Here is a 26,072-nt window from a genome sequence, read left to right on the forward strand (position 1 = left end):
TAAGTTGATTAAAAACTATAATTGAGTCAACTCAACAGGAAGTAATTTTCACTTCAAAAAAAAAAGAAATATATTATCATAAGTCACCAATGGACCAAGCCTACAACATCCTGGTATCACAAAATGTTGTATTGAATACAGTCTATTATGGGAGGCCTACTTTCTTCTGAAGGTTTATGTAAAAGGGAATTATACTTAGGTAAAAACGAGTATAAACATTTTGAAATTAAATAATTGAGGCATTAGCTACTAATATTGTTTGTCACCTGGTGGGACAGCGGTAGGTCTACAGACTTACAACGATAAAATCCGGGGTTCGATTCTTCAAGATGGACAGAGAAAATAGCCCAATGTGTCTTTGCTCTCAAACAAACACATACACTAACAACGTCAGTTTGTTACATCAACCGTTAGTCCTAATATTTGACTATTTAGAAAGTTTTAAAGCACACTAATTTAACATAGGCCTGAGTATATTACAGTGTCGTCGATTAACTTCAGAGTTAATGAAAGTATTAGTTAGGCAAATTTGGCTTTATAGTATACATACGAGAGAAATTTTTATTTTAAATTTCTGAATTAGGCCTATCGCTTGGTGAATTTGTAAAACTTTCAACTGATGAAATAAAACGCTTGTTCTTTCGTTAAGTGGGCTGTACTTTATTTTTTTTTACCAAATAATCAAAAGGAACTTGTCTAACTGTTAAAACTCTTAGAACATATGAAGATTCAATAAAAATATCATATGATAATACTGTTCAAGTTAAAATTATATAACGTAGTTTATAAAATATATTTAAATAGTTAATTAAATAGTTTAATCAATTACTATACATGAGGATTCGAGATTTTGTCACAAGTATTATGTCAGCACAGATATCTGTATCAGAAAACTAGGCATCTAAAATTCGTATTTAATTCTCGGAACTATAAGACTTGTTACGATCTGGTGGTTGGACACTCAATTCGTAATCTTGAGATCGTGGGATCGAAACCCATTACCGGAAGTGCTCCTCCCTTCAGTCGTGGAAACGTAATAATGTTATGATTAACCCCATTTTTAGTTGGTGAAAAGAAGCCCCAAAATGGACGATAGGTGATGTTGATTAGCTGTCTTCCCTCTATTTATCACAGCTAAGTTAGGGACAGGCAATGCAAATAACTCACGAATAGATTTGCGCGAAATTTCTAATAAACCAAACCAATCTTGCGAGAATTTTGACAAAAGAAATAAACTTTCAGTACATTGAGGTACAGTTTATTTGTTTATGGATAGTCCTGTATTTAGTCCCATAAAAAAGTATTTAATGTGTTGTCATGTCACTGATATGTACAGGGACCATCTCAACAATGTCATGAAAGTCATATTTGCTACAGGACAGTTTCTTTTTAATTTTCAGTTCATTGAGGAATATTCAAAGCAAAATACATATATGAAAATATGAGATATTATCGGTTTCTTAAATCAAGACACCTTTAATTTTCTTTACAAATTTCAATCGTAAATATTTTTGTATAACTATAATTATTGTGAATGACTTTTAATTAGAGCAGATTTCTTAATAAATGTAAAACATAATACAGGCAAGAAGGAATACCCTTAGGGATTACAATGTATATAATAAAACTTAATACAAATGCACTACCTGGGCGTGTGAATAATATATATGAATTTCATATATAAGTGTTGACAATTGAACTATTTATTATGTCAAATGAAGACTATACGGTTGTAACTTGTTTTTATTAATGTTTCTGTTCTCCATTGGGACACAGGCGTGTCTGCGGACTCAACTTGCTAGAAACTGAGTTTCGATACCCGTGCTGGGCAGAGTATAAATAGCCCATTGTCTAGCTTTGTGTTCAGTTCCCAACAAACACAGTGATTTAATACTATTGTTTTTTCAACATCAATAATTACGAGTTTTTTAAATCCATTATTGATTTATACATATGAAGGCTTTTTCTAAGTACTAACTTGGTCTTCAAGTCGACTTCTTATTACACTATAATCCCAAAGATACTTCCATTAAATGTAATAATAGAAGAGTATATATATATTAGTAGCTTACAAATTATTCATTATATAAATTGTTAATAGGCGATCAAATGAGCTTTGTAAAACAATAATGAATTAAATATCGCATTACTGTTATCGATCCATTACTGTTATAACATATTATCATAACGGATAATGTCCGTGGTAAAAGTACCCAAATGCGTGGACGATATCCCATCTTATGAGAGAAACTCCAAACGCGGATGTCAATCTAGTCAGCCATCATAAAAAAGTCATAGAAATTTAAATAAGGGTACAAAGATGAGTGCTCACACTCATTTTAGGATAACTACCTTTCCACAACTGGCTGTAGACAGTAACAAAAACTGAGACATTGTGGGTGTAAACACCGAGTTTAGAGTAACTGCCTTCTCACAACTGGCTGTAGTAAGTAACAGAAACTGAGACATTGTTGGTGTAAGAACTCAGTTTCATATCCTTGTTTAAATTTCTATGATTTTTCATGACGGCTGATTAGATTGATATCAGCGTTTGAATTTTGCATGTCCTCAACACATTAGGGCATTCGGAGGCTATTACCACAGATATTATCCGTTGTAACAATAAGTTAAAGACTTGGACAGATAACGGTAATACACACACACACACACACACTAACAAATATATATATATATATATATATATATATATATATAATCATTAAGAAGTTTGTAGCAAAAATCCATTGTCAATTCCAGTCATCACCTTAAAGTTATAACGGTGTTATCCGTATTATAGGTGAAGACTGGTATTAACAATGGATTTTTGCCACAAACTTCTTAATGTTTATTTTTATTTTAAGTTCATGATTGTTTTAAAGTGCTTATTTTAATCTCCTACTAACAATTAATGTAATAAGTAGTGTAGAAGCTATTTATTTCATGTATATGTAATATATACCTTAGCGAAATTAAATAATTACATCCAAATGAAGCTAAATGAAGAAACAAAATCATAAGGAAGGACTGCATTAAAAACAGCAAATTCCAACCTCTGATTAATTATATTATAACCATAAATTTTTAAGCCATAAACAAAACACATTAACATGAAACAAAATACGCTGCATATTTTTAAAAAGGATCCTAGGGTACAAGCTACAACGTGGGATAATAAAATGCATCCTATATTTTGAGGTGACTGAGAAAGTAGGACCCAGATTGCGGTGGGGATACACCGTCTATCAGTATTAACCTCCAATTCGCTAGTCTCACATAAGAAAATTGGAAATTAGGAAAGCGAGATGTGGGCTTGAGCACGTTGTAGCTTGTGCCCTAGAATCCTTTTCTTAAAAATATGCAGTGTATTTTGTTTCATGTTAATGTGCTTTTTTATGGTTTAACAATTAAGTCTATATTATATATATATGAACAGCTATTATTTTATCTAATTCCTGTAAAGTGAATTAACAAATAAATACGGAAGCCTAAATTGTTATGAAAGTTATTGTTCATCTGCTTAATTTTTAGATACCTGTAATATCGTGTCTGTGTTCAATAGCAAATAACATATAATCTAATTACTATAGAAACCTCGTCACTAAGGACGTTCCTTATCAAATTTCCCGAACATATGTAAGGTATCGTTTGTTTGAGAGCTGTATTGAAGAGGGTTAGTTTGTTCATGGTGTGTGTGTATGTGTGTAGTAAAATGTAAAGCTGGGTATACAAGTGTGAGGAAGAATAAATAGGCCCCTTTTCGTCACCCATACCTTTATTATATTTTAAAGAAAAATTTAAAATTGTAATCGTTAAAGTCGATTAAATTATCGGGATACTAATTGTCTACATATTGATAATTGTTACTGAAAGTTGCTTATGTGATAAACACTACGAAGTAACTTTCATACTTGTTTCTATCACACATGCTAAATAGTGCTCAAGATCTGTATATTAATTGTAATATTACACATTTAGTACAAAATATATCCCGTAAACGAATTCTAAACATAGATTTTGTGTTTGTTTTATTAGTATTGGTATCAATAATTTAATTATACTGTAGCTCAAAATATCTTGCTTCTTTTAAACTGGGTATACGTTTTTCAAACGTGCAATGCACACTCGTGCTACATCCTGCAAAATCTTTAGATATCTCGAAATAATCCTTCTGTTTAAGCTGCAGCTAAAACAGATATTTTGTGGCCTCGATATATTTTTCAGTGTCCTCATGCATAGCTACCAATAAACACGAAGATAATGCTGTTAGTTCTAATAAAATATAATACAGTCAAACGTGATTTTGAAAGGTTTTAAAGTCAGGTTTGAGTTTACATTGATTTTATAATTTGGTTACCCTATCAATAACATACGATAAATATTTAGGTTCGAATAAATGTTACTAATAATAATGCTTTTCAACCTTACAGGAAACCAGTAAAACTATTACAAACAAACGTTTACAATTTAGTAATGGTAACAGTTATAAGAAAAACTATGTAATATAAACAGGCCTTGCTGGAAAAAGTAAAACACTAAGCTATAAACTTAGAAAATAACTTACAAAATTGTTTCTTACATAATGATTGGTCCTTTCAACACTCGTCTTAGATCCCAGATGTTTGTTCTTGGACGACGTTGTCGTTATTTCTTCCCACTTAATTTTCCAGGTCATGGAGACCAGCTCCGCTTCCCGCTTGAAATGTCTTTAAAAAAAAGTCAAAGCTTTTAAAAACAATTAATAAAATAAGAGAAATTAACTTTATGCTAGTACTAAACGATAATGTAAATATGAGTGTGTGTGTATATATAATATATATAAACCATCGTGGTTTTAGTAGGATGTACAAAGAATTAAACTTACAGAGCAGACAGAAACAAACTGCTAGGATATTATCTATTTTTAAACAGATATTAGCTACGTCATCTAATCTAATATTGCATAAACAGTGGCTTCGTAATCCAGACTATCGTTACACACATACTGACTTCACAATTCAGACTATTGCTATTTACGTACTGCCTTTATAATTCAAGTTGTTGTTATACAGGCATAAGCTACATGATCCAATCTAATATTCGCAATCCCATCTATTGAAATCCATATACTAAACATTACCCAGGCTATTACTATCTACATATATTACCTATATAATCTAACCTGTTGTTATATAGGTATTGTCAACATGATCTCACCTAATATTGCATAAACGTTGACTACGTAATTTACCCTATTATTATACATATAATGACTAAATAAACCATGTTATTCCTACCTAAATACTGCCTATATGATGTAACCTGTTCTTATACAAGTTAAATAATCTACGTAATATTAGCTACATAATCTAATGTTACACATAAACTGGTTTCATAATCCAGTCTCTTGCCATATAAACACTACCTACATAATCTAACCTGTTGTTATACAGGTGTTTCCAACATCTCTTACTTTCATCACTGAATATGCTTTGCTGGTACAACATGAGAAACATGTTGAACATTTGTTAATTACAATTACTTTGTTTATAACAAATAGGAGCCACTTCATAGTCTACACAGTTATTAAGATAGTTATAGAATTGGTCACGGATAGCTACGTATCCAATTTCATTTAAACTTTTCTAGGTGTTTTAAAACAAAATTAATTTGTAAATAACCGATGAAAACTATTCCAACCAAATCGCCACAGTTCGTCAAGTACAGAATCTGACGTTATCACAACTTAAAACACACGCTAAAAAGTGTTTGCTACAACTTTTATATTCCTTCCATCAGTACTGAGGTTAATATTCAGTACAGTTTGTCAGGTACAGAGTCTGGCGTTACCACAACTTAAAACACACGTTTAAAACTTTTTATTACAATTTTTATGTTTCGTTCATCAATACTGAGGTTAATATTCAGTACAGTTTGTCAGGTACAGAATCTGACGTTATTACAACTTAAACCATAAAAAGAGTTTTTACTAAATCTTTTAAGTTCCATTCACCAGTACTGAGATTCGTTCATCTCTCTCAGAATGACGTTTTTATCTCTTTGTTTCAATTAAAATAATTGAAAATAACAATTATTGTGAGCCTTAATGTTATAAGCTAAAATAATATTCTACCAAATTTCTTGTATCTTATTTTTATCTCTTTCAGTTATTTTATAGCTAAGTATCCTCAGAATCAACGCTGGAAACTACGATTCTAAGATAATTCTGTCTTTTATAATTATATACTTGAACAAAAGCATAAAGATTTAATTCGTCAATACTTCTTTGTGATTCCGTTGTATAACATATACGAACTTGAATGTTACCCTTATGACTTCTCTGATAAAAGGAAAATTTCAAATACAGTGATAACACTATGTAACATAAATTTTGTTCCTGGATAATATGTGATATTTCTTAATTGCTTATGTTGTAAAAGTACAGAAAATGGCCGTTATTACCTTCAAACTTTGCTCTTGTGATTTGAATAATGAAATTTAGAAATTAACCTATTTTCCCGTAAAAAGGGCAAATTTGCACATTTTCATTCATATAAGGTGTGAATAAAACAACATATGAATCAAGATTTACATGTATTTATACTAAAGTTATACAAAAATGTTTAGAAGTGAGTAGTTTTAGACATTTGCGACTGTAATGTAAATCATTTTCACGTATCACCACCCAAATATACTCTACCATCATGTTTTCGTCATACGCTTCTTGGTAGCGGTGTTTAAATCTAGTATATATTGGTGGAAGAGCTCGCCTTGCTCCTTTGAGTATGCACCCATGTTCTCCTTCAATCTATCAAGTTGAGCGTCAAGGATCTGGACTTTCAGGGACTTCCTGCAGCCCATTTTGCCGTAGTTCTTCATCAGAGCCTCAACCAGTTCCAGATAATTTTCGGCCTTGTGATTGCTCAAAAAGCCCCGAACCACTGCGACAAAGCTGCCCAAAGCTTTTTTCCTTCCTACTGAGCTTCTTTGGGAATTCTGCGCACTCCAGGATCTTCTTTATTTGTGATCCAACAAAGACACCAGCTTTGACCTTTGCCTCAGACAGCTTAGGAAAGAAGTGTCGAAGGTAATTGAAGGCTGCAGACACCTTATCAAGAGCTGTGAGAAGTTGTTTTATAAGATCCAATTGTATGTGCAATGGTGGGAACAACACCTTCTGGAGGTCCACTAGTGGCTCACATTTGACATTGTGCCTCCCCACAGAGAACTGTCCATTGTGGCCAGTGCTTCCTGTTGCAGTGTGCTGCGGTGTCCCTGCTGTCCCAAAGGGATACTTGGTAAAGCCTCTTTTCAGACCTATCAGAAATGCCACCATTTTGAAGTATCCAATAACCTTCTAGCCATACTCATCATACTTCAAGGCTTCTAGCAAGGTGTTGACATTGTTGTATTTCTATTTGAAGTGCATCAAATGAGCCAGGGGAAGAGACGAATACTTATTCCCGTTATGGAGCAGCACAGCTTTAAGGCTTCTGGATCAAGTATCAATGAAGAGGTACAACTCGTTCGGGTTACAGGCAATTCCAATTGCCTCGCACAAACCGGATACATTGTGGTAGAAGCAGACCCCATCTTGACGAGTAAAAAAGCTTCAAAAATGCCGGTGATGCTTCCTCTGTCTTGTGACTTGCACACTTTCATCTAACAAATCCCACTCCTTGAGCCTAGATGTCAAAAGCTCGGCATTCGACTTTGTTAGACCAAGATCTCTGATCAAGTGATTGAGGTCTCTTTGGTTGGAGTAGTATGGGTTTCTCTCACCAGCTGCACCTCTGAAATTGTAATCTGAATTTTCAACGTCTACCTCCTCTTGTGATTTGCTGCTTTCTTCTGAGGATGGCTGCTTTCTCTCTGGCGGAGTGGGTACAGGGAGCTCAGGGCAGTGTGGCACTAGGGCGATGGATGATGGAAGGTCCAGATACATGATAGCAGATGCTTTCTTGCCAGCCCAACATTTGGAAGGGTCCACCATGCAGAAGTAGTAATTGCTTAAGTGGTCTGTGGGTTTATCACAAATTCTTGGAATGGCGAACTTCATGACTCTCTTTTCCCCTCTGTATCATCCTGCAAAAAAGCAAAATAAAATTGTTATTATGAAGAATAATTTTTTTTCATTCACAACTAATGTGTAGGAGATTCATGCAAAATATTTAATATGTGATATTTTTCTATACTACTGGAAATTTAAAAAATAAATTAAAGATATTTAAATTTTGAAAATTCTAAAATTTGTATAATATAAAATCTTACTGTTCTAGCAAGCGAAAATTGTCCGTCTTACCTTCTAGAGTTTTTTTCAGTGCTTGCAGGCAAAATGAGGGGTCCAGGGTTTATTTTGATCCTCGGCTTCATAAATATTAGCAGATGCTGTACTTTTTTGTTTAGAGTACTTTTTGCTCTTGTCTTGATAAATTGGCTACATACATAGCAGAATGTACCTGGAGAATGCTTGCAGCTTCTTTATACCATCTTTGATAAAATCAGATAAGTCTATGTGTTTACTTATACAGCTAGAACTCAATTGAAGTTGTGAGTAGTGAGCCCCTGTATATATATTACTACGGAAAGTTCTAGAAAATTCTAAAAAGGTTCTTGAAAATTCTCGTAAGTTCTACATCATTCTTGAAAATTCTTGTAAGTTCGAGAAAATTCTCTATCAGCTACTCAGCACCGAATCTACCTGGAATGTTCTGGAAAATAGGTAAATTTGAAAATTTCATTACCGAGGTCACGAGAGCAAAGTTTGAAGAGAGAAATAGATCTTTTCCATTTACTTTAGGCATAAGCAATTGGGAACAAGAAAAAGTAAACATTTTGTTACATAGTGTAATCTAATGACCAGTATATATAAATATATATACAGTATATATAAATGACGTCTGGCCATATTTAAAAAAAAATTAGTGTACTTATAAAGAAATCAAAGATTTAACATACTATTATTCACATATGTATCTTTATAGATACCAAATTAATAACGACTTGCTTAAGTCTCAAATTCAGGCATTTCCTATATGAAGCACGGAACGTTTTAATTATAGCACGATGCTTTAAGAAGTTAACAAATTTATCAAATGTACAAATAAATGTATAAGATATAAAATGTCGTTACGTGTTTTCTATTAACATACGCAAGATAAGAATTTCCTAAAACAATTATTATTTCCACAAAATTACCTGTAAATGATGAAAGAAATAATTGATAGGACGAGAAGGAAAAACATCAGAAGTCCACTAACAATAGCGTATTTCGAAACTTCTTCTGCAAAATATAAAACGGAAATAATACCATAAATACCATAAAAAGATTCCCATTAAAAAGTATATAAAAAATAAAACTGACTTAGCTTAAGGTATTTCTACAAGTTTTGATGATTCGTCGTTTGTTGCGTATTTAAGTACATTACGTCATTGTGAGAGTAAACTGAGAAACACCAATTTATAACATAATGAGGGGTTTTAATCTGGAGAACGTACTCTACGGTTCTAGAGAACATTAGGTTATTCTTCGTTTTTCGTAATGACGAGAAACACACTTGAAGTAAAAATGCATTCCAAATGTATTCAAGCTCTTATTAAAATAAAGTGCAGAACAATGTTTTGACCTTCTTAGATCATCTTCAGGTTAACAAAGGTAGCTGTTTGCTGGGCACATGCTTTGCAGGTGGTTGTTTGTATATTAATTAATGTAGGTATAAAGGTGTTCCTTTATATTGGTTTAATTTTAGTGTTAGTTGCTGTACAAGTGAGGCTTCTTTAATTTTGCGTTTGTTTATATTTGTTTCCCTATTTAGTATTTCTGTGTTTTCTATGGTTGTGTTTATTTGACTTGCAGTCTTCAAAAACATGTGAAGGTTCTTTGAATCTAGTTTCCATTTTCTGTTTGTTTCTCCAATATAGAAGTCGTAGCAGTTGTTGCATGGTATTTTATAAATAATGTTGGTGTTGTGTTTGTCAGTGTAGTTTTTACATAATATAGTCTTTAGTTTTGTACCTGGTTTTTGAATAAATTTGGTGTTTACTGGAATGTTTTGTTTTGTTATAAGTTGTTGTTTGGTTTTTTCCAAATGTTAGTAACTGTTTCGCTGATGTCGGGAACATATGGTATGTAGCAGTGTAAGGTCTTGTAGTCTTTTGTATCTTGAGATTTATTGGTGTTTGTTTGTTGTTGGTCTAGGTGTGTGCGTATAATTTTTTCAACGGTTTCTTTGAGAAAATTTGTTGATGTTCATGAAGTGATGTTTTATTTTGTTGATTTCATCGTTAATTTTATCAGGTGAACATAGTTTTGTGGCTGTGTTTATTTGGTTTCTTAATATATTGAATGTTTGTTTTGTTTCATGTGCTGAGTCCCAGGGAATCTATAATCCAGCATGGGTGATTTTTCTCTGGATTTCTGTTTTGAATTGTGTATTGGTTCTTGTGATCTTGAGGTTAAGAAATGCTATTTGGTTAGTTTTTTTCCTGTTCACAGGTGAACTTAATGTTGGAATGTATAGAGCTAACATGAATGTAAAACTAAGTTTGTGTTCTGTAGATGTGAATCAAGTAATCATATTGTCATTTCTCTTGTCATATTTACTGTTGATTTGATTAACGTTGCGTTGAATGAGTCCATAAATGACCGGTCGAATGCAGCAGGCCAGTTGATGTTCTAGAATCTAGATCTTTTATTTGTTTGTTTCTGCAAGTTATTTAGTTCTTAGAAATTATGTCAGATTTAACTAATCAAAAATTTTACGCGTATTTTATATTATGAATACAAGCAAAAGAATAAAAAATTACACACGTAATATAAAGTAAATTATTTCAATTGTTATAAATATTTCTTTACCGTTTGGGCATTTATTTCCTTCAAATCCGCAAGGGGGAGTGTCAGGCGGCGGGTCCTTTCGATCTCCTGCCCAGTGAATTTTTCTCCCTGGAACTCTTTCAAATCTTTTACTCACACCGTAGTAGTTAGCTACAACCTAGTGAAATATTAATTATATGATAAAAAATAGTTAAAAAGTTAATAAAATAGTGTGCTAATATTCACTCCTAATAAATACGATACTCAAAATGATATTACAGCATTTTCTTATCATTTGTTGTTGTTGTTGTTTTTCAATTAGTGTTTTTGAAAAACTTTTCTATGTTTCTACTGATGTGCCTCTGAACGTCCAAATGTAGTGAAATGATTTATAAAATAAAGACAAAAAATAACAATTAATATTTAGTAGATTGTTAATTACGAATTTTTTATAGTTGCTTTTTTGAAATGTTTGCGCAAAGTTCCTAACAAGAGAACTAGGTGTACATAGCTGTCACTACTTTTAAATGATAAACCAAAAGGAAAGAAGTGATCAACAGTATTCATTACAAAACTTGTGACATTCTTGTCTGACCGAGCAGTGAATTGTTTGTTTTTTATTTCGCGCAATGATACACTAGAACTATCTACGCCAGTCGTCCCTAATTTAGCATCACCGCCAAATCTTGGGCTATTCTTTTACCAACGAATAATGGGACTGACTGTCACATCAAAACACCTCGAATCCGCGATCCTTAGACTAATAGTCGAGCGCCCTAACTACCTGGCCATGACGAGCCTCAGAGTAGTGGAATTTGACTGTTACTCTTATAGCGTACTCACGACCTTAAAGGGAAAGCCCGGCATGGCCAAATGGTTAAGACACTCGACTCATAATCTGAGGGTCGCGGGTTCGAATCACCGTTGCACCAAACATGCTCACCCTTAGAGCCATGGGTGTGTTATATGTGACGGTTAATCCCACAAGTCGTTGATAAAAGAGTAGCCCAAGAGTTGGCGGTGGGTGGTTATGACACATTCGAGGATTATTTCTGCGCTAGCCGTCCCTAATTTAACAGTAATAAACTGGAGGGAAGGCAGCTAGTCAACACCACCCACAGCTATTGATTCGGCTTCTCTTTTACCTACAAATAGTGAGATTGGCAGTCACTTAATAACGTCATAATGGCTGAAAGGGCGAGCATATTCCGTGAGGGAAATTTAGACCTGCGATATCACATTGCGAATTGAGCGCCCTCGCCAGTCCTGTTTGTTTATCGTTAAGCACAAAGCTACATAATGATATATCCCTGCTTTATTCACGGAGTGTATCAAAATCATATTTTTATCGTCATAAGCCCTTAGGCTTGCCATTGAGCTTTCGTGACGTACATTTTACTTGCGTTTCTATTGATAAATTTTACATCAAAATTTTTTATTAATAAAACTACATTATTATAGGAATAATGTTTTATAATTAGTGAATACAATTGGGGTTGTTACAATACTTTTCATAAAATATAAAAGTCCAACATTAACAGATAATATAGGAGTTCCTAATGTATTGAGAAGAAGCGAAATCTTAGGTTTTCGAACATGTGTTTTAGTTTGAATATTACAACATAATATTCACGTAAAGATACAGAAACAGAGACATCAGAACATATAGATAAATTACCGCTAAAGTAATTGCATTATTCGATAATTTTTTATAGAGAACAATGAACATTACGTACACGAGATAACAGATTATTTACAATGTCAATTTGAGATTTCAATTAGCAAGTTATTTATATTTCTATTATTATTATTCTTAATATTTTCTTAAAATATTTAGATTATTCACAGTTCTGTTTAGATCATTTTTGTGTGAAACTAAATTAGTGTGTCACGACACAAAATGGCTTTTCACGTATTTTTATGTTACCATATTTATCAATAACATTGTCAGAAAATAGTAATATAGATTGCCATAGTCCTTGCTACAATATAGTCAACAAATGTTTAGTTGTTCACGGATCGCTGCTGAAAATGGACTGACATTAATATCCAGAAACAGCACAATTTCAAAAGACTCAAGAGGACATGGAATCTTAAATAATTACTTCTTTATAAACTGTTTTCAATACCATATTTCTACACCATGTAATATATTTGATTAATTTTTTTATAACTGGTTTAATGCACGAAAATCAAAACCTAAATTTCCAATAAAATATTAATAAGTCAATAGCTCATAACATACTCATGATAGTTAGAAATCATCTGTGATAAATATTATATAAGTTATTAGTTTCTGCATGTCTCTAAAAGAAAGGTTGGAGATCAACTTTTTACTTATTAAAACATTCAAAAGTCTGTCTCTCTGTCTCATTGCTTTAGATCAGAGCCGCATTGAACTATCTCCTATGTCCACCGCTGGAACTCGAATTCAGGGATTTTAACGTCGTCAATCCATAAGCTTATAGCTGTCCTTCAAAACATATACTAAGTGCTACGTGTGTAGAACGCCAATGTGGTGCACAAAAAAGAGAGTAGTTCACCTGAAAGTCGCCAGTCTCTGGATCCATGTCAAGAAGCGAAAAATCAACATTTCTATCTCCGTTGTCGTCAATACTGACATTTCCGGTAATACCTGGTAAAACATTTTCTTATATAAATACTTATACGTACAATCTACTCATAATTTCGTATTTTTAGATCGTATTTCTTCCAAACACTAGCCTTGTTTAGAACATTAGTGCAAGAAAAAAATATTAAGACATTCCAACAAGCTCGAAACAAAAAATCAGAATAACTTTAATCATCATGTGCGTTTTATGTTAGATTTATTTAAGAACACATTCTGACGTAATTTACTTACTGTGATCGGCAAATGAGAAATTTTTAAAGCAAATAAAACACTGAGATACAAGTAGTTCACACAAACAGACAAAAAACAAATTAGGAGTAAGAAATAATAATTCATCTTGTTCATTGGAGCATCCTTTATTAAAAGCTTATCAATTGAACTAGGATGTTTTTCTTCGCGAAGCTAAGTTAAGAATCTTTCAAGTTAGAAAGCAGTAAACGTCGCTAACATTAAAGAGAGACCAGAGTACCGAGTCGTATCGAATCATTGAAAACAGTGATTGCTTTCCATTACGACTGGTCCATTTACTTTTTTCATCCTAACGCACTGTATCTGCTTAAATTTACTTCACCATAAATTTGATCCATTTTAAGAGGAAAGCATAAAAGAAAAACAATAGCAGACTAGAAATTATAAGTGAAATTTTGTGTCCTAGCTTTACAAATCACACATTTTCCTTTTTGTACCAAAATAAAACGTTCCATTAGCAATATTTTAATGACTCTATATTCTACATTTGTGAGACGACCATCAGCAAATGCAAACACGCTTTTTATTTCATTCTATTGTGACGATTTATTACCAAATAAACACTTTAAAAAATAAGCTATTCTCTTGTTTAAAAATAAGTATTATTGTGTTTTTGTTTAAAATATGAAATATTTTTTCGATGGGATATGCGATCCATAAGATATCAGCCATTTAATTAAGTACCTTGTTAAAGCCATCTTATAAAAACTAAGCCAAAGATTATCTGGTGGAGTTATAGAAATATCTTTTATAGGAAATTACACAAGAAGTGCTCCCTCCCCAGGTCTTTCGTTTTAAACTGCTTTTACGTTTGACCTACTTACTCCCATATTTTACTTAATTTATATCAGTGTTTTGTTTTTGCTTCAATTTCTTAAGCCTCGTAATACTACAATACACTAGAAACAATTTCTTTAACTATTATTCTTTGGTAAACTTCCTTACCGCTGAATTCTCTAAACCTAAATATTCATTACGTAAACATTTGGCAAAACTAATAATATTCGGGAAGGAGTTGATGGGAAGTATTCACATCTAAGATATTTTAGTACTCCCAGAAAAAGAAATTAGTAAACATTTAACATGAGGTTTGATAGTATGTTTACAGTTTAATAGTTTGTTTACGCTACATTCTAATCTAATTTTTCTTTTATTGGAAGAAATGTATGATCAAACGTATTCTGTAAATATGTATTAGTGATAAAAACTTACTTAAAGCAATAGGTTTCAAGACATTTTTAAACTCTAACACATAATTCATTCCCAGATTAAACATAATCAGATATCATCTCGTAATCTTTCATAAAACCCTTGTCCCTTAATATGTTTAATGTACCTTTTATCAGACAATATGAGGTTAAATCATAATTCAGTCATTTTATATTTCGTGGTTTGACAAGAAAAAATAAACAACTGGATAACAGAACAAAAACAGTATTTTATATTATGATACGGTGAATACGTTACCATTAGCACTTTCTGAAATTGTAATGTCGGAAATAAACCATTAGTTATTAACCCTTTTATTATTTTTCAAATATTGACCTTATAAGCAGTGGTTTTTGACACTATAAACCAGTTAGATTTCGGTATAATAGAAACAGTCTTAAATATTTCTTCAAAACTAAAGCATTTTCAACTATTCGTAAACTGGAACTGAGACTGGTGAAATTGATATAACTTTTTCTGGCATCTTACAGTCGAAAGAAAAGGTAGGATTTAGGAAAACATACACAGATCATTAAATGTGACCTTTTTATTGTATTTTCTGAAAGAGGAACATAAATACATTGGAACTAAGCTTTATTTCTCTAATTTGGAACAACAATAATCTCACAAACCTTGGAAATGAAATTATAAATTCCATTTGCAGGATTTGTCAGATGTAATATAATGTTCGTATCCTTGTACCAAGATTAACCACACAGCATAAATGCCCTGAGTAATTTGACAGAGAATTACACTGGAATCCCACGTCGCATTTCTTTTACGTAACGATGGACTTATCAATAACAATGGAATAGAGAAATCACTTATTATAAACTCAATTGTTTAATAAAAAGTCTATAGAACAGTCTGAACCTCCCAAGCTTTTAATTCAAATAGTGAATCAGCAATGATATAACACGAAATGATCAAAATAGTTGATGTTTGGAAATATTTTCCCCATGGAAAATAACAAACCCAATACCAAATCATATCAAATTGTATAATGTAAAACGAAACGAAAGCTAACAATTTTAAAACAGTTTGTAAATTCTAATTATGTCCATTTGCGCATGCTCTTCTAAGTTATGAATAAATATAAATAAAAGAAGCATAACAAGAGAGTAGCTCCTTGGAAACTAATTGTTTCTATGCAAATTAAATACCTCATTGTTAAACAAAAACCTTTACGTCAACATATCAATGTTTACTTACCTAGTTGCATACAAAAACCTTTAAATTTCACTTCATTTCTTTGCATTTTGAGAAAAATAATAAAACCAATACATATAAATACACAGATATAAGTCTTTCTTAAGAGAAACAGTATCTTTCTTAGAGCTTTTTTTCACAATGGTCATATTAACTTTAATAAAATTTGCAATGGATGTGAACCTACGAAGAAGTATTATTTTGGCCTTTTAATTAATTAAAAATTTGACTCTCGTATCCATCCGGCACCTTATAGCAGATGGACTTCAAGATTACGAAAGTAAAAATACTATTATTCTGCTGTTACAAATAATAAAGGCAGAGCATGACTAGGTGGTTAGGGCGCTCAACTCGTAATCTGAGGGTCGCGGGTTCGAATTCTCCTCGTACCAAACATGCTCGCCCTTTCATCCGTGGAGGTGTTATAATGTTACGATCACTTGCACTATTCGCTGGTAAAAGAGTAGTCCAAGAGTTGGCGGTGAGTGGTGATGACTAGCTGCCTTTCCTCTAAATTTACACTGCACAATTATGGACGGCTAGCTCAGATAGCCCTCGTGTAACTTTGTGCGAAATTCAAGAACAAACAAACAGATAGTATACGTACGTCGAAACACGATATATAAATAGCATAGTTCGAAATAATTTTACCATTAAGGCTGGATAAAACAGGCTTCCAAGACAGGGTTAAATGGCCCTCATCTAATTCATAACAAATCAATTTCAGATAAATAATGCGTTTAATATCTGTATCTAAATCACTTAAAGAATTATTTAAATGATCCCAGCAGAAATCGGGAATGCCGAGCGTCATGCGCATTATGTAAGACAACGAAGTGAAGGATTATGAATGTTATACAGGGGAAAAAAATTACATGGATACCAGTTTAGGGTAAGACGATTGTCTTTCATTGGTTTTATTAACACAGTAAAATGTAATTCCCATCAAAAAGCTACGTGGTAACCGTATCACAGGTAGCCTATATAAAACTTTTAACATCCCTAAGAAACATGAAACGTTGGATTGATAGTTTTAATGGTAGCATATCCTAAACTTATACCGCTTTGTACATCTTTAAATGTTTGTTTGCTTTACCTAGTTTTGAATTGATAGTCTAAAGATAAGACAACTAGTCAACAACATTCACCATCAGTGAATTACAATGATACTAAGAGCAAGACTGACAGTCATGAGGCGAGACATTTTTTTTTTCGGATTCATAGGACGGAAAACAAACCACAAGCTACATCCAGTCGGGCGATAAAGAATTTAGAGTACTGGACTATCGGTCATAAAGTGAAAACTTTCTTTTCAACGTTCATGAAACAAAATTGATCATCCTTATGACTATGAGAATGACATGTAACGAACTTGATTTACATTCAACTCGGGACGAAAAATATCCGACTTCTTGCAAGACTGTGACGTCACAACGATTTCAGCATCTTAGGAAGTGGGGCTATTGATAAAATTATCGTCACGAAAGAAAGCTTGTGGATGCACAAGATGCATTCTCAGATGAATGTAAACCAAACATCATTATCTTTGCTAATGAATCAGATTACTGAACATAACCATGTTCTGCTGTAATTCTACTGAATGATCAGAATACGGAATTTGAGATAAATATCCGTAAGATTCTTTGGACATGCAAAAACATATTGCCCAATGCTGCATTTATCTGGGTTTATTTTTCAAATGTCTGAACTTATGAGGAAAAGAGTTGTAGTGATACAGAAATTACTTGAAGCTTGTTTTCCATAGACTAAAACACAATATTTTCGATTTACAAGAAATGCTACAAAAATAAATGTTTAAACCTGTATGGGAAACTATAATGTTGTTTCAAAACTTTCTTATCTTATTTTAGAGCAGCTGAAACATTTCATTAAATATCACCCACCTTCAAATGTTCGATTCCACATTTTGTGCGTAATTGCTCTTCCATCAGTTATATTTCCACCTTCTTCCAGAGTTTCATTCAGAGCTAGAGCGTACAGCAGGACAGCCTCATGGAATGCTGTTACGTACACGCTGACCTATAAAACATAGTATGAAGCAAAGCATTGCTATGTATCGCCATGGAGACAACGAAACTGTACTTTGTTAATGGTAGGAGCTACTGGTCCCTATCAAATGCGTTATATGATGTAGATGACTTAATGATATTAATGGAGATTTATTTACTAATAGGTCCTCATCAAAGGTGTTATATGATGTAAATTACTTAATGATATTAATGGGGATTTATTTACGAATAGGTCCTCATCAAAGGCGTTATGTAAGATGTAAATTACTTAATGATGCCAATGGGGATGCATTCATGTAAACAAACTTGGTTGCAAATTAATATCTTTTTATAGTAAATATTTATATCTATTGTATAATTAGTCATAAAGAAATGTGATAATATAAATACCTTTATTTATCATCGTCTAAATGAATAGAAAATACGCAGCGTTTCTTCTCTAACCATTTCAAAAAAACTTAACACAGAAGATATACTTTGATTAATATATTGATCTCTTCATCTCTCTGGTTATCATCTTGTAAAGCATTCTGATGTAAGAATACATCAAGGTGTAAGTTATAGTTCACACCTGTTGCTGTGTAAGTCATATCTTATTCTGACTAGTGGCAGAGTCGTGTATTCTTCAGAAATGTTGCTTATAATGTTTCATTTCAGATTTACATGCAAAGTTTAGAAAAGAACCGTTTTCAGGCATTAAGATCTGTGTCTGTTTTTACTGCTTTATATATACCAGTTTCCAATACATAAATGGAACCAAACCCATGAACCATCAAAAACTCTCTATCATGTAAAATCGTTGTTCATATAACTCCGGAGGTCAGAGTTAATAAATTTTCAAAATAATTTTATTATTATTTAGAAGTGTTTACTTGACTGTCTTTGGTATTAAAACACATACAGAACTTTTTTGTTTTGTTCGTTTTAGAGCAAAGCCACATTGATTAATCTGCTGTCTATCACGGGGAATCGAGCCCTGAACTTTAGTGTTGTAAGTCCCTAAACTTATCACTATCCTACAAGGCGATTAAACACAGAACTGAAAACAAAATGGTTTGTAACTAAGACATGAATATATTTCTGGTTGTAATAAAAGAGTGAGATTTTAAATAAAACACACACGTGTTTAAACCATTCAAAATATTTTTACTTATACCAAACACTATTTCATATGCTAGAAAATAAATTCAGCTAAAACAATTAGGACAAAACTAAATCCTAGGAGTGCTTTAACGTCGCAAACGCAAGAGAACCAATTTGCTCGCAGGGTTGTCACGATGAGAAATATTGCATCTACTTTTATTCTAAACTGATGTGATACCGGTAATTCACTGTATATACGTAAACAGAACAGGCAGGCTTAGTTATGTTTCATGAAACAGTTAAGTGTATTCCCAAAAGAACTATAAATAGATAATCATTTCTGACAGCCGCCAAGCTTTTATAACTGCTTTCATTTTCTATAACATAAATTTGTCGAAAATAAGTATCCCCATGAATTCAATTACGTAACTCATTCATGTACCTGTCTAAATGTACTGGTACCACTTCGATTTGGTCTTAAGTAACTGCCAAACTGAAGCACATTTGAAACGACACTCTTGTCCAATAATATATTTTGTCAGGAGAACAATAAATGATTTATAGTATTCATAGATGTTTGCCTATTACTTCTGCCTGACATTATTATGAAAATATTTTCATACTCTTGTCAAATTTATTTTGGAAAATGAGAAGCAAGTACATATTTCAATTAAAAGTTATTTTATGATACGTTATTAGACAGAGACATATTTCTGTAAAAACATATTATTGGATTTCTGTTTCAAATAATAATTTACTGTTAGGTTCTTGGTACAACAATATTGTCAGATTTTTTTTTTTTTAGAATGTATGTACAGATTGTTGACAAAAACATATTGTCAGCTTCCCCTTCTATTCACATCCTATCCTGTTAAATATTGTTAGATGTTTGTTAGAATGTGTACACGTACATTGACGAGTAAAATAACTACACAATAAATTATCGCAAGTGTTAACATGTTTCCAAGTTTCGAATTTTTAAAGTAAATTCACCAACCTCTTCCTCGCCGTAGTCGAATCCGTATCTCTTCTTTGTTATATTTTTGATCTCACGTGAAAATTCGGCATATTCCGGTGTATCCGGAACCCGATCCGTTATTGTTAGCAATGACTGGTAGGCTTTCCGAGCTCGATCGTTTGTTTCCGAGGTATCGTCTGCTTTGTACCATGGTCGATGTATAGACTTTTTGCTGAAAAAAAAAGAGTCAGCGTAGGTATATTAAAAAAAACTTAGCATTTTTTAATTTGTAAAATAAATTTGTGTTCAATAAATTCTAGCACGACACGAAGTAGAGAAATAAGATGACAGAAATATTTTTGGACACGACTGTATGAGAGCTTCTCACATTACTAACATTTCTGACTCCTCTATAATGCTGTTTTGGTAGTTTTATAAACTTTGTTTACAAATGATGGTTTACTGTTTAGCATCGAAGATCACTGCACATGTTTTTCAAATACGCAAAAACGGAGGAAATGGTAAAAGTATTGCAGAATGTTAGAGAAGAGTTATTTTTTGACGTATGTGAACATTTATTTCTTTTAAATTTATAGCAGAAACGGAATGGCCAGACGCTTAAGACACTCGACTCTAAATTAGAGGGTCTAGGGTTCGAATCACTATTACAACAAACATGCTCACCCTTTCTGCAGTGGAGGCAATATAACGTGACGGTCAATCCCACTGTTCTTTGGTAAAAGAGTAGCCCAAGAGTTGACGGTGGATGATGATGACGAACTGCCTTTCCGCTAGTCTTACACTACTAAATTAGGAACGGCTAATGCAGATAGCCCTCGTTCGCAAAACTTAAAAAAATCTAAATTTATAGCATAAAAAATTACAATTATAATTTAGACTTTCACTCCATGCCACCTGGAAGTAGTTGAAGATTATTTATGGAGCTTTAGGAAATATTTGTGATAAATAAGGAACAGTTACCATTTATTATAATATTGATATTGTAAATGGCAACGAAAACAGTGTAAGTGGCCTATATGATTTAATCTATTACAGTCAGTGTTACATTATAACCAAGTTTAATTTGCATAAAAGAGTAACCGGGATATACAATAAATTAATCCAATATACTTCTGTTTTTCAAATGGTTGAAATAGAAGCTCTCTGATAATTTATTACTGAACATTATTATATTTTTATATAGTTAATATTTATATATATATTTAGTTTTCTTGGGTTAGTACAACAGTTATTTACCTATAGTAATTAGAAAAGCTACATCCAGACAAAATATTTGAATCTATAGCAATAAGAAAAGCTACATCCAGACAAAATATTAGAATCTATAGCAATAAGAAAGGCTACATTTAGAAAAAATATTAGAATCTATAGCAATAAGAAAGGCTAAATCCAGACAAGATATTATAATCTATAACAATAAGAAAGGCTACATCCTAAAAATATTAGAATCAATAGCAATAAGAAAAGCTACATCCAGAAAATAATATTAGAATTTATAGCAATAAAAAACTACATCCAGACAAAATATTAGAATCTATAGCAATAAGAAAAGCTGCATCCGGACAAAATATTAGAATCTATAGCAACAAGAAAAGCTGCATCCAGATAAAATATTAGAATTTATACAATAAGAAAAGCTATATCCAGACAAAATATTAGAATTTATAGCAATAAGAAAGGATACATCCAGACAAAATATTAGAATCTATAGCAATAAGAAAGGATACATCCAGACAAAATAGTAGAATCTATAACAATAAGAAAGGCTACATCCAGACAAAATGTTATAATCTATAACAATAAGAAAGGCTACATCCAGACAAAATGTTATAATCTATAGCAATAAGAAAAGCTACATCCAGACAAAATATTAGAATCTATAGCAATAAGAAAGGCTACATCCAGACACAATATTAGAATCTATAGCAATAAGAAAAGCTGCATCCAGACAAAATATTAGAATCTATAGCAATAAAAAAAGCTATATCCAGACAAAATATTAGATTAGAGTCTATAGCAATAAGAAAAGCTACATCCAGACAAAATATTAGAATCTATATCAATAAGAATAGCTACATCCAGATAAAATATTAGAATTTATACAATAAGAAAAGCTATATCCAGACAAAATATTAGAATCTATAGCAATAAGAAAAGCTACATCCAGACAAAATATTAGAATCTATAGCAATAAGAAAAGCTACATCCAGACACAATATTAGAATCTATAGCAATAAGAAAAGCTGCATCCAGACAAAATATTAGAATCTATAGCAATAAGAAAAGTTATATCCAGACAAAATATTAGATTAGAGTCTATAGCAATAAGAAAAGCTACATCCAGACAAAATATTAGAATCTATATCAATAAGAATAGTTACATCCAGAAAAAATATTGGAATCTATAGCAATAAGAAAAGCTACATCCAGACAAAATATTAGAATCTATAGAAATAAGAAAGGCTACATCCAGACAAAATGTTAGAATCTACAGCAATAAGAAAAGCTACACCCAGACACAATATTAGAATCTATAGCAATAAGAAAGGCTACATTTAGAAAAAATATTATAATCTATAGCAATAAGAAAAGCTACATCCAGACAAAATATTAGAATCTATAGCAATAAGAAAAGCTACATCCAGACACAATATTAGAATCTATAGCAATAAGAAAGACTACATTTAGAAAAAATATTAGAATCTATAGCAATAAGAAAGGCTACATCCAGACAAGATATTATAATCTATAGTAATAAGAAAGGCTACATCCTAAAAATATTAGAATCAATAGCAATAAGAAAAGCTACATCTAGAAAATAATATTAGAATTTATAGCAATAAAAAAGCTACATCCAGACAAAATATTAGAATCTATAGCAATAAGAAAAGCTGCATCCAGACAAAATATTAGAATCTATAGCAATAAGAAGAGCTATATCCAGACAAAATATTAGATTAGAGTCTATAGCAATAAGAAAAGCTGCATCTAGATAAAATATTAGAATTTATAGCAATAAAAAAGCTAAAATATTAGTAATATCAGCCTCGAGTACACTTTGAGATTTTGTTAATAAACTGTATTAACTGTCTGAACATCAGTATATATTTTTTAAAAAGACAAGCTATTCACATTTTATTTCAAATTACTTTTGAGAAAATAGAGAAAAGTAAATTTGTCATAGCAGCGTTTTTTACACTTACCAAACACATTTGACGGAGTAAATCATACACTATTGTTGAGAAAAATATGAACACTTTGTAAATAAGTTTGCTTGTTTTGAATTTCGCGAAATGCTAGTCAAGGGCTATCTGCGCTAGTCGTCCTTAATTTAGTAGTGTAAGATTAGAGGGAAGACAGCTATTCATCACCACCCACCGCCAACTCTTGAGTTGCTCTTTTACCAACGAATAATTCAACCGTAACTTCATAACGCCCCCACGGGAGAAAGGGCGAGGAAGTTTGGTGTGATGGGAATTCGAACCCGCGATCCTCAAATTACGAGTCGAACACCATGCCGGGTCTTTAGAAATTAGAGGTAAAATGTATAATCAGTTGGAGAGTTATTTAAAGAAACAGAATCTGAATAATTAATATTGATAACAATTTTAGTGAATGCAACAGGTGTTTCTCGGAGCTTCATGATGAGACCACAGTTGTTTTTATTATATGTTAATGTCGTAACGGACTTATTTTTCAGTATAAAACAAATTTTATCTGTAGGTGATACTACAGTTATGACTCATAATAAGAATTTTGGTTCCTTAGTTAAAATGGTTAATTTTTCATTAGATAAACTCAAATATTGGCTCAGTAAAAGACATTTGTTTGTATATTTTGAAAAGCCTAGACTTATGGTTTTTCATAATAAAAGTTATAATAGCAAGGAGGTAAATATATATATATATATATGAATAGAGTTTTGCTTGTATCATGTTTATCAAAAACGTTTCAAGTGCTATAATTGAAGATAAATTACGGAATGCTAGTTAAAAAGAAAATGTATTATGACTTTATATTATAGTTTTATTTATCCACATTTAATATATAAAAATACCTTTCGGAGGGCATGGCCAGGTGGTTAAGGCCCTCTACTCGTAATCCCAGGAGCGTGGGTTCGAATCTCAGTCACATTACATATGCTCACCCTTGGCGCTATTTTATAATCAATCTCACTATCCGTTGGTAATAGTGCAGCCTACTTTGACTGCTAAATTTGATACAGATAACTCTCGTGTAGCTATGCGAGAAGTTCGTTAACAAACTTCAACCCATTTTCTTTCCAAAAACAGAACAAGAACATCCATTATCATGATATAAAAATCTATACTTAAACCACTTTTTGAAACATCAATAGGTCAATATTGAAACACTTATGCGAGTTAAAACTTGGAATTCTGTGATAAACATAAGAATGAACTAGTTTAAAATACGACACTATCGTCTTGTTAATGATATTAAATATACCACATGCTCTATCTTTTTTATATACTCACATATATACATGTTTATTCACTTTGTTTAATTATAAATACTTTTCTTCTTGTTAGAGGGGATACGCTATGTATAAGTACTGTATTTTTGTGTTTTTTTACCTCCAATTCTATACAAGATAGATATTAAATAATCTAAACCCATTACTAATTCAGAACATAGTGTAAATTTTAGTAAATTTAGTTAGTAAGCGTTACAAGCAGTATTACTAACTCTCAGGCCCAACTTGAAATTAAATTCGGTGATTTTAGATGAACCACTTTGTTTGAATGCATAAGGAAGATGGTTAGATTTTTCTTTATAGTGATGACCAGTCGTAAGCAACGACTCCTTAAATTTTCTCACCGTACACAATTCGGCCATGTCATGTGAATAAGGCGCTCGACTCCCGCTGTGAGAGTCGCGGCTTCGAATCCCCGTCACCCCAACCAAACCCTTTCAGCGATAGAGGCGTTATAATGTTTCGGTCAATCCCACTAATCGTTGATAAAGAAGTAGCCCAGGAGTTGGCGGTGGGTGGTGATAACTAGCTGCCCGCCCTCTAGTCTTTGATTGCTAAAATAGGGACGGCTAGTACAGATGGCTTTCGTGTAGCTTTGCGCGAAATTAAAAAAAAAACATAAGCTTTACACAATAAATTAGCACAGTTATTATTCGAGTAATTTTGCGCTGAGATCCAATAACAACTTGTTAGCTCTACTTCCTTGTAGGTGAACACTCTAGTGCTTTTGGTGGTTCTATATTCAGCTCTTTTATATATATTATTTTAAAACGTATTTCTATAGATCAGTGGTTCCCAACCAGGGGTGCGAGATAACATTTTAGTTTTGTTTTTTTTATATTAAGGGTACTGTCCTATATATTCCAAAATTACGTTGTATTTTTATTTCTTATTTTTCTTGTTACAGACCTAGCTTTTTACCTTGTTACGATAAACTATCGTTTCTACCGTCGCCGGCGCAGACCGAAATCTTAATGTATAAACAAACAACACACGAAACGTAAACGTGACCTAAATACTCGGCACAACTAATTAGGTTACGTTCGTGAACACCGTCTTAAAGTGTCTATTATTTATTTATGTTATGTTGGTTGGTTGATTTAGTGTTTTATGGCACAAAGCAGCTAGGCTATCTGCGCCAAACATCCAGTAAAAAGGTAAAAATAATTTAAATGTAGACATGCAGCGAAATTGTAATAACAACTCGCCAGGACGACTAACGGGTAGTTCAAACGGATAGTTCAAACAGCAGCGTTAGTCACCTAAAGTCGGCCTTTCCAATCCTGGTGTCGATTTATTCACGTGATCGTGACTCGAGAAACTTCCAGAAGTATCCAGAATTAATTGATGACGTCATGTGACGTATATTCGAGAATGTTCTAGAAAGTTTCGCAGAG

At 32.3% G+C, this 26,072-nt stretch overlaps 2 protein-coding genes across 10 annotated transcripts in view; both read right to left on the reverse strand.

Moving 5' to 3' along the window:
- LOC143255200 (atrial natriuretic peptide receptor 1-like) overlaps nucleotides 1-26,072 on the reverse strand; it is a 140,911-nt gene that overhangs the window by 53,021 nt on the left and 61,818 nt on the right. For 4 of the 8 annotated variants that reach the window (XM_076510483.1, XM_076510480.1, XM_076510487.1 and 1 more), the window contains exons 3-8: nucleotides 20,199-20,391; nucleotides 17,993-18,128; nucleotides 13,333-13,424; nucleotides 10,832-10,967; nucleotides 9,175-9,259; nucleotides 4,562-4,703 (exon numbers count right to left, since the gene is read on the reverse strand). In XM_076510483.1, the coding sequence (XP_076366598.1) occupies nucleotides 4,562-4,703; nucleotides 9,175-9,259; nucleotides 10,832-10,967; nucleotides 13,333-13,424; nucleotides 17,993-18,128; nucleotides 20,199-20,391 (784 nt within the window). Of the gene's footprint in view, nucleotides 1-4,561; nucleotides 4,704-9,174; nucleotides 9,260-10,831; nucleotides 10,968-13,332; nucleotides 13,425-17,992; nucleotides 18,129-20,198; nucleotides 20,392-24,237; nucleotides 25,125-26,072 lie in introns of those variants that run through there. The other 4 variants (XM_076510482.1, XM_076510484.1, XM_076510485.1 and 1 more) reach the window with 2 other exon arrangements.
- LOC143255203 (uncharacterized) lies at nucleotides 6,683-8,680 on the reverse strand. Of its 2 annotated transcripts, none has more exons than XM_076510493.1 (2): nucleotides 8,279-8,680; nucleotides 6,683-8,061 (listed from the first exon to the last, which is right to left on the reverse strand). In XM_076510493.1, the coding sequence occupies exon 2, from the start codon at nucleotides 7,310-7,312 to the stop codon at nucleotides 6,863-6,865; it is 450 nt and encodes a 149-aa protein (XP_076366608.1). In that variant the 5' UTR covers nucleotides 7,313-8,061; nucleotides 8,279-8,680; the 3' UTR covers nucleotides 6,683-6,862. Both variants share the same exon structure in this region, with proteins under 2 accessions (XP_076366608.1, XP_076366609.1).

Source organism: Tachypleus tridentatus, chromosome 7 (genome assembly GCF_004210375.1).
Source record: "Tachypleus tridentatus isolate NWPU-2018 chromosome 7, ASM421037v1, whole genome shotgun sequence".
NCBI lineage: Eukaryota > Metazoa > Arthropoda > Merostomata > Xiphosura > Limulidae > Tachypleus > Tachypleus tridentatus.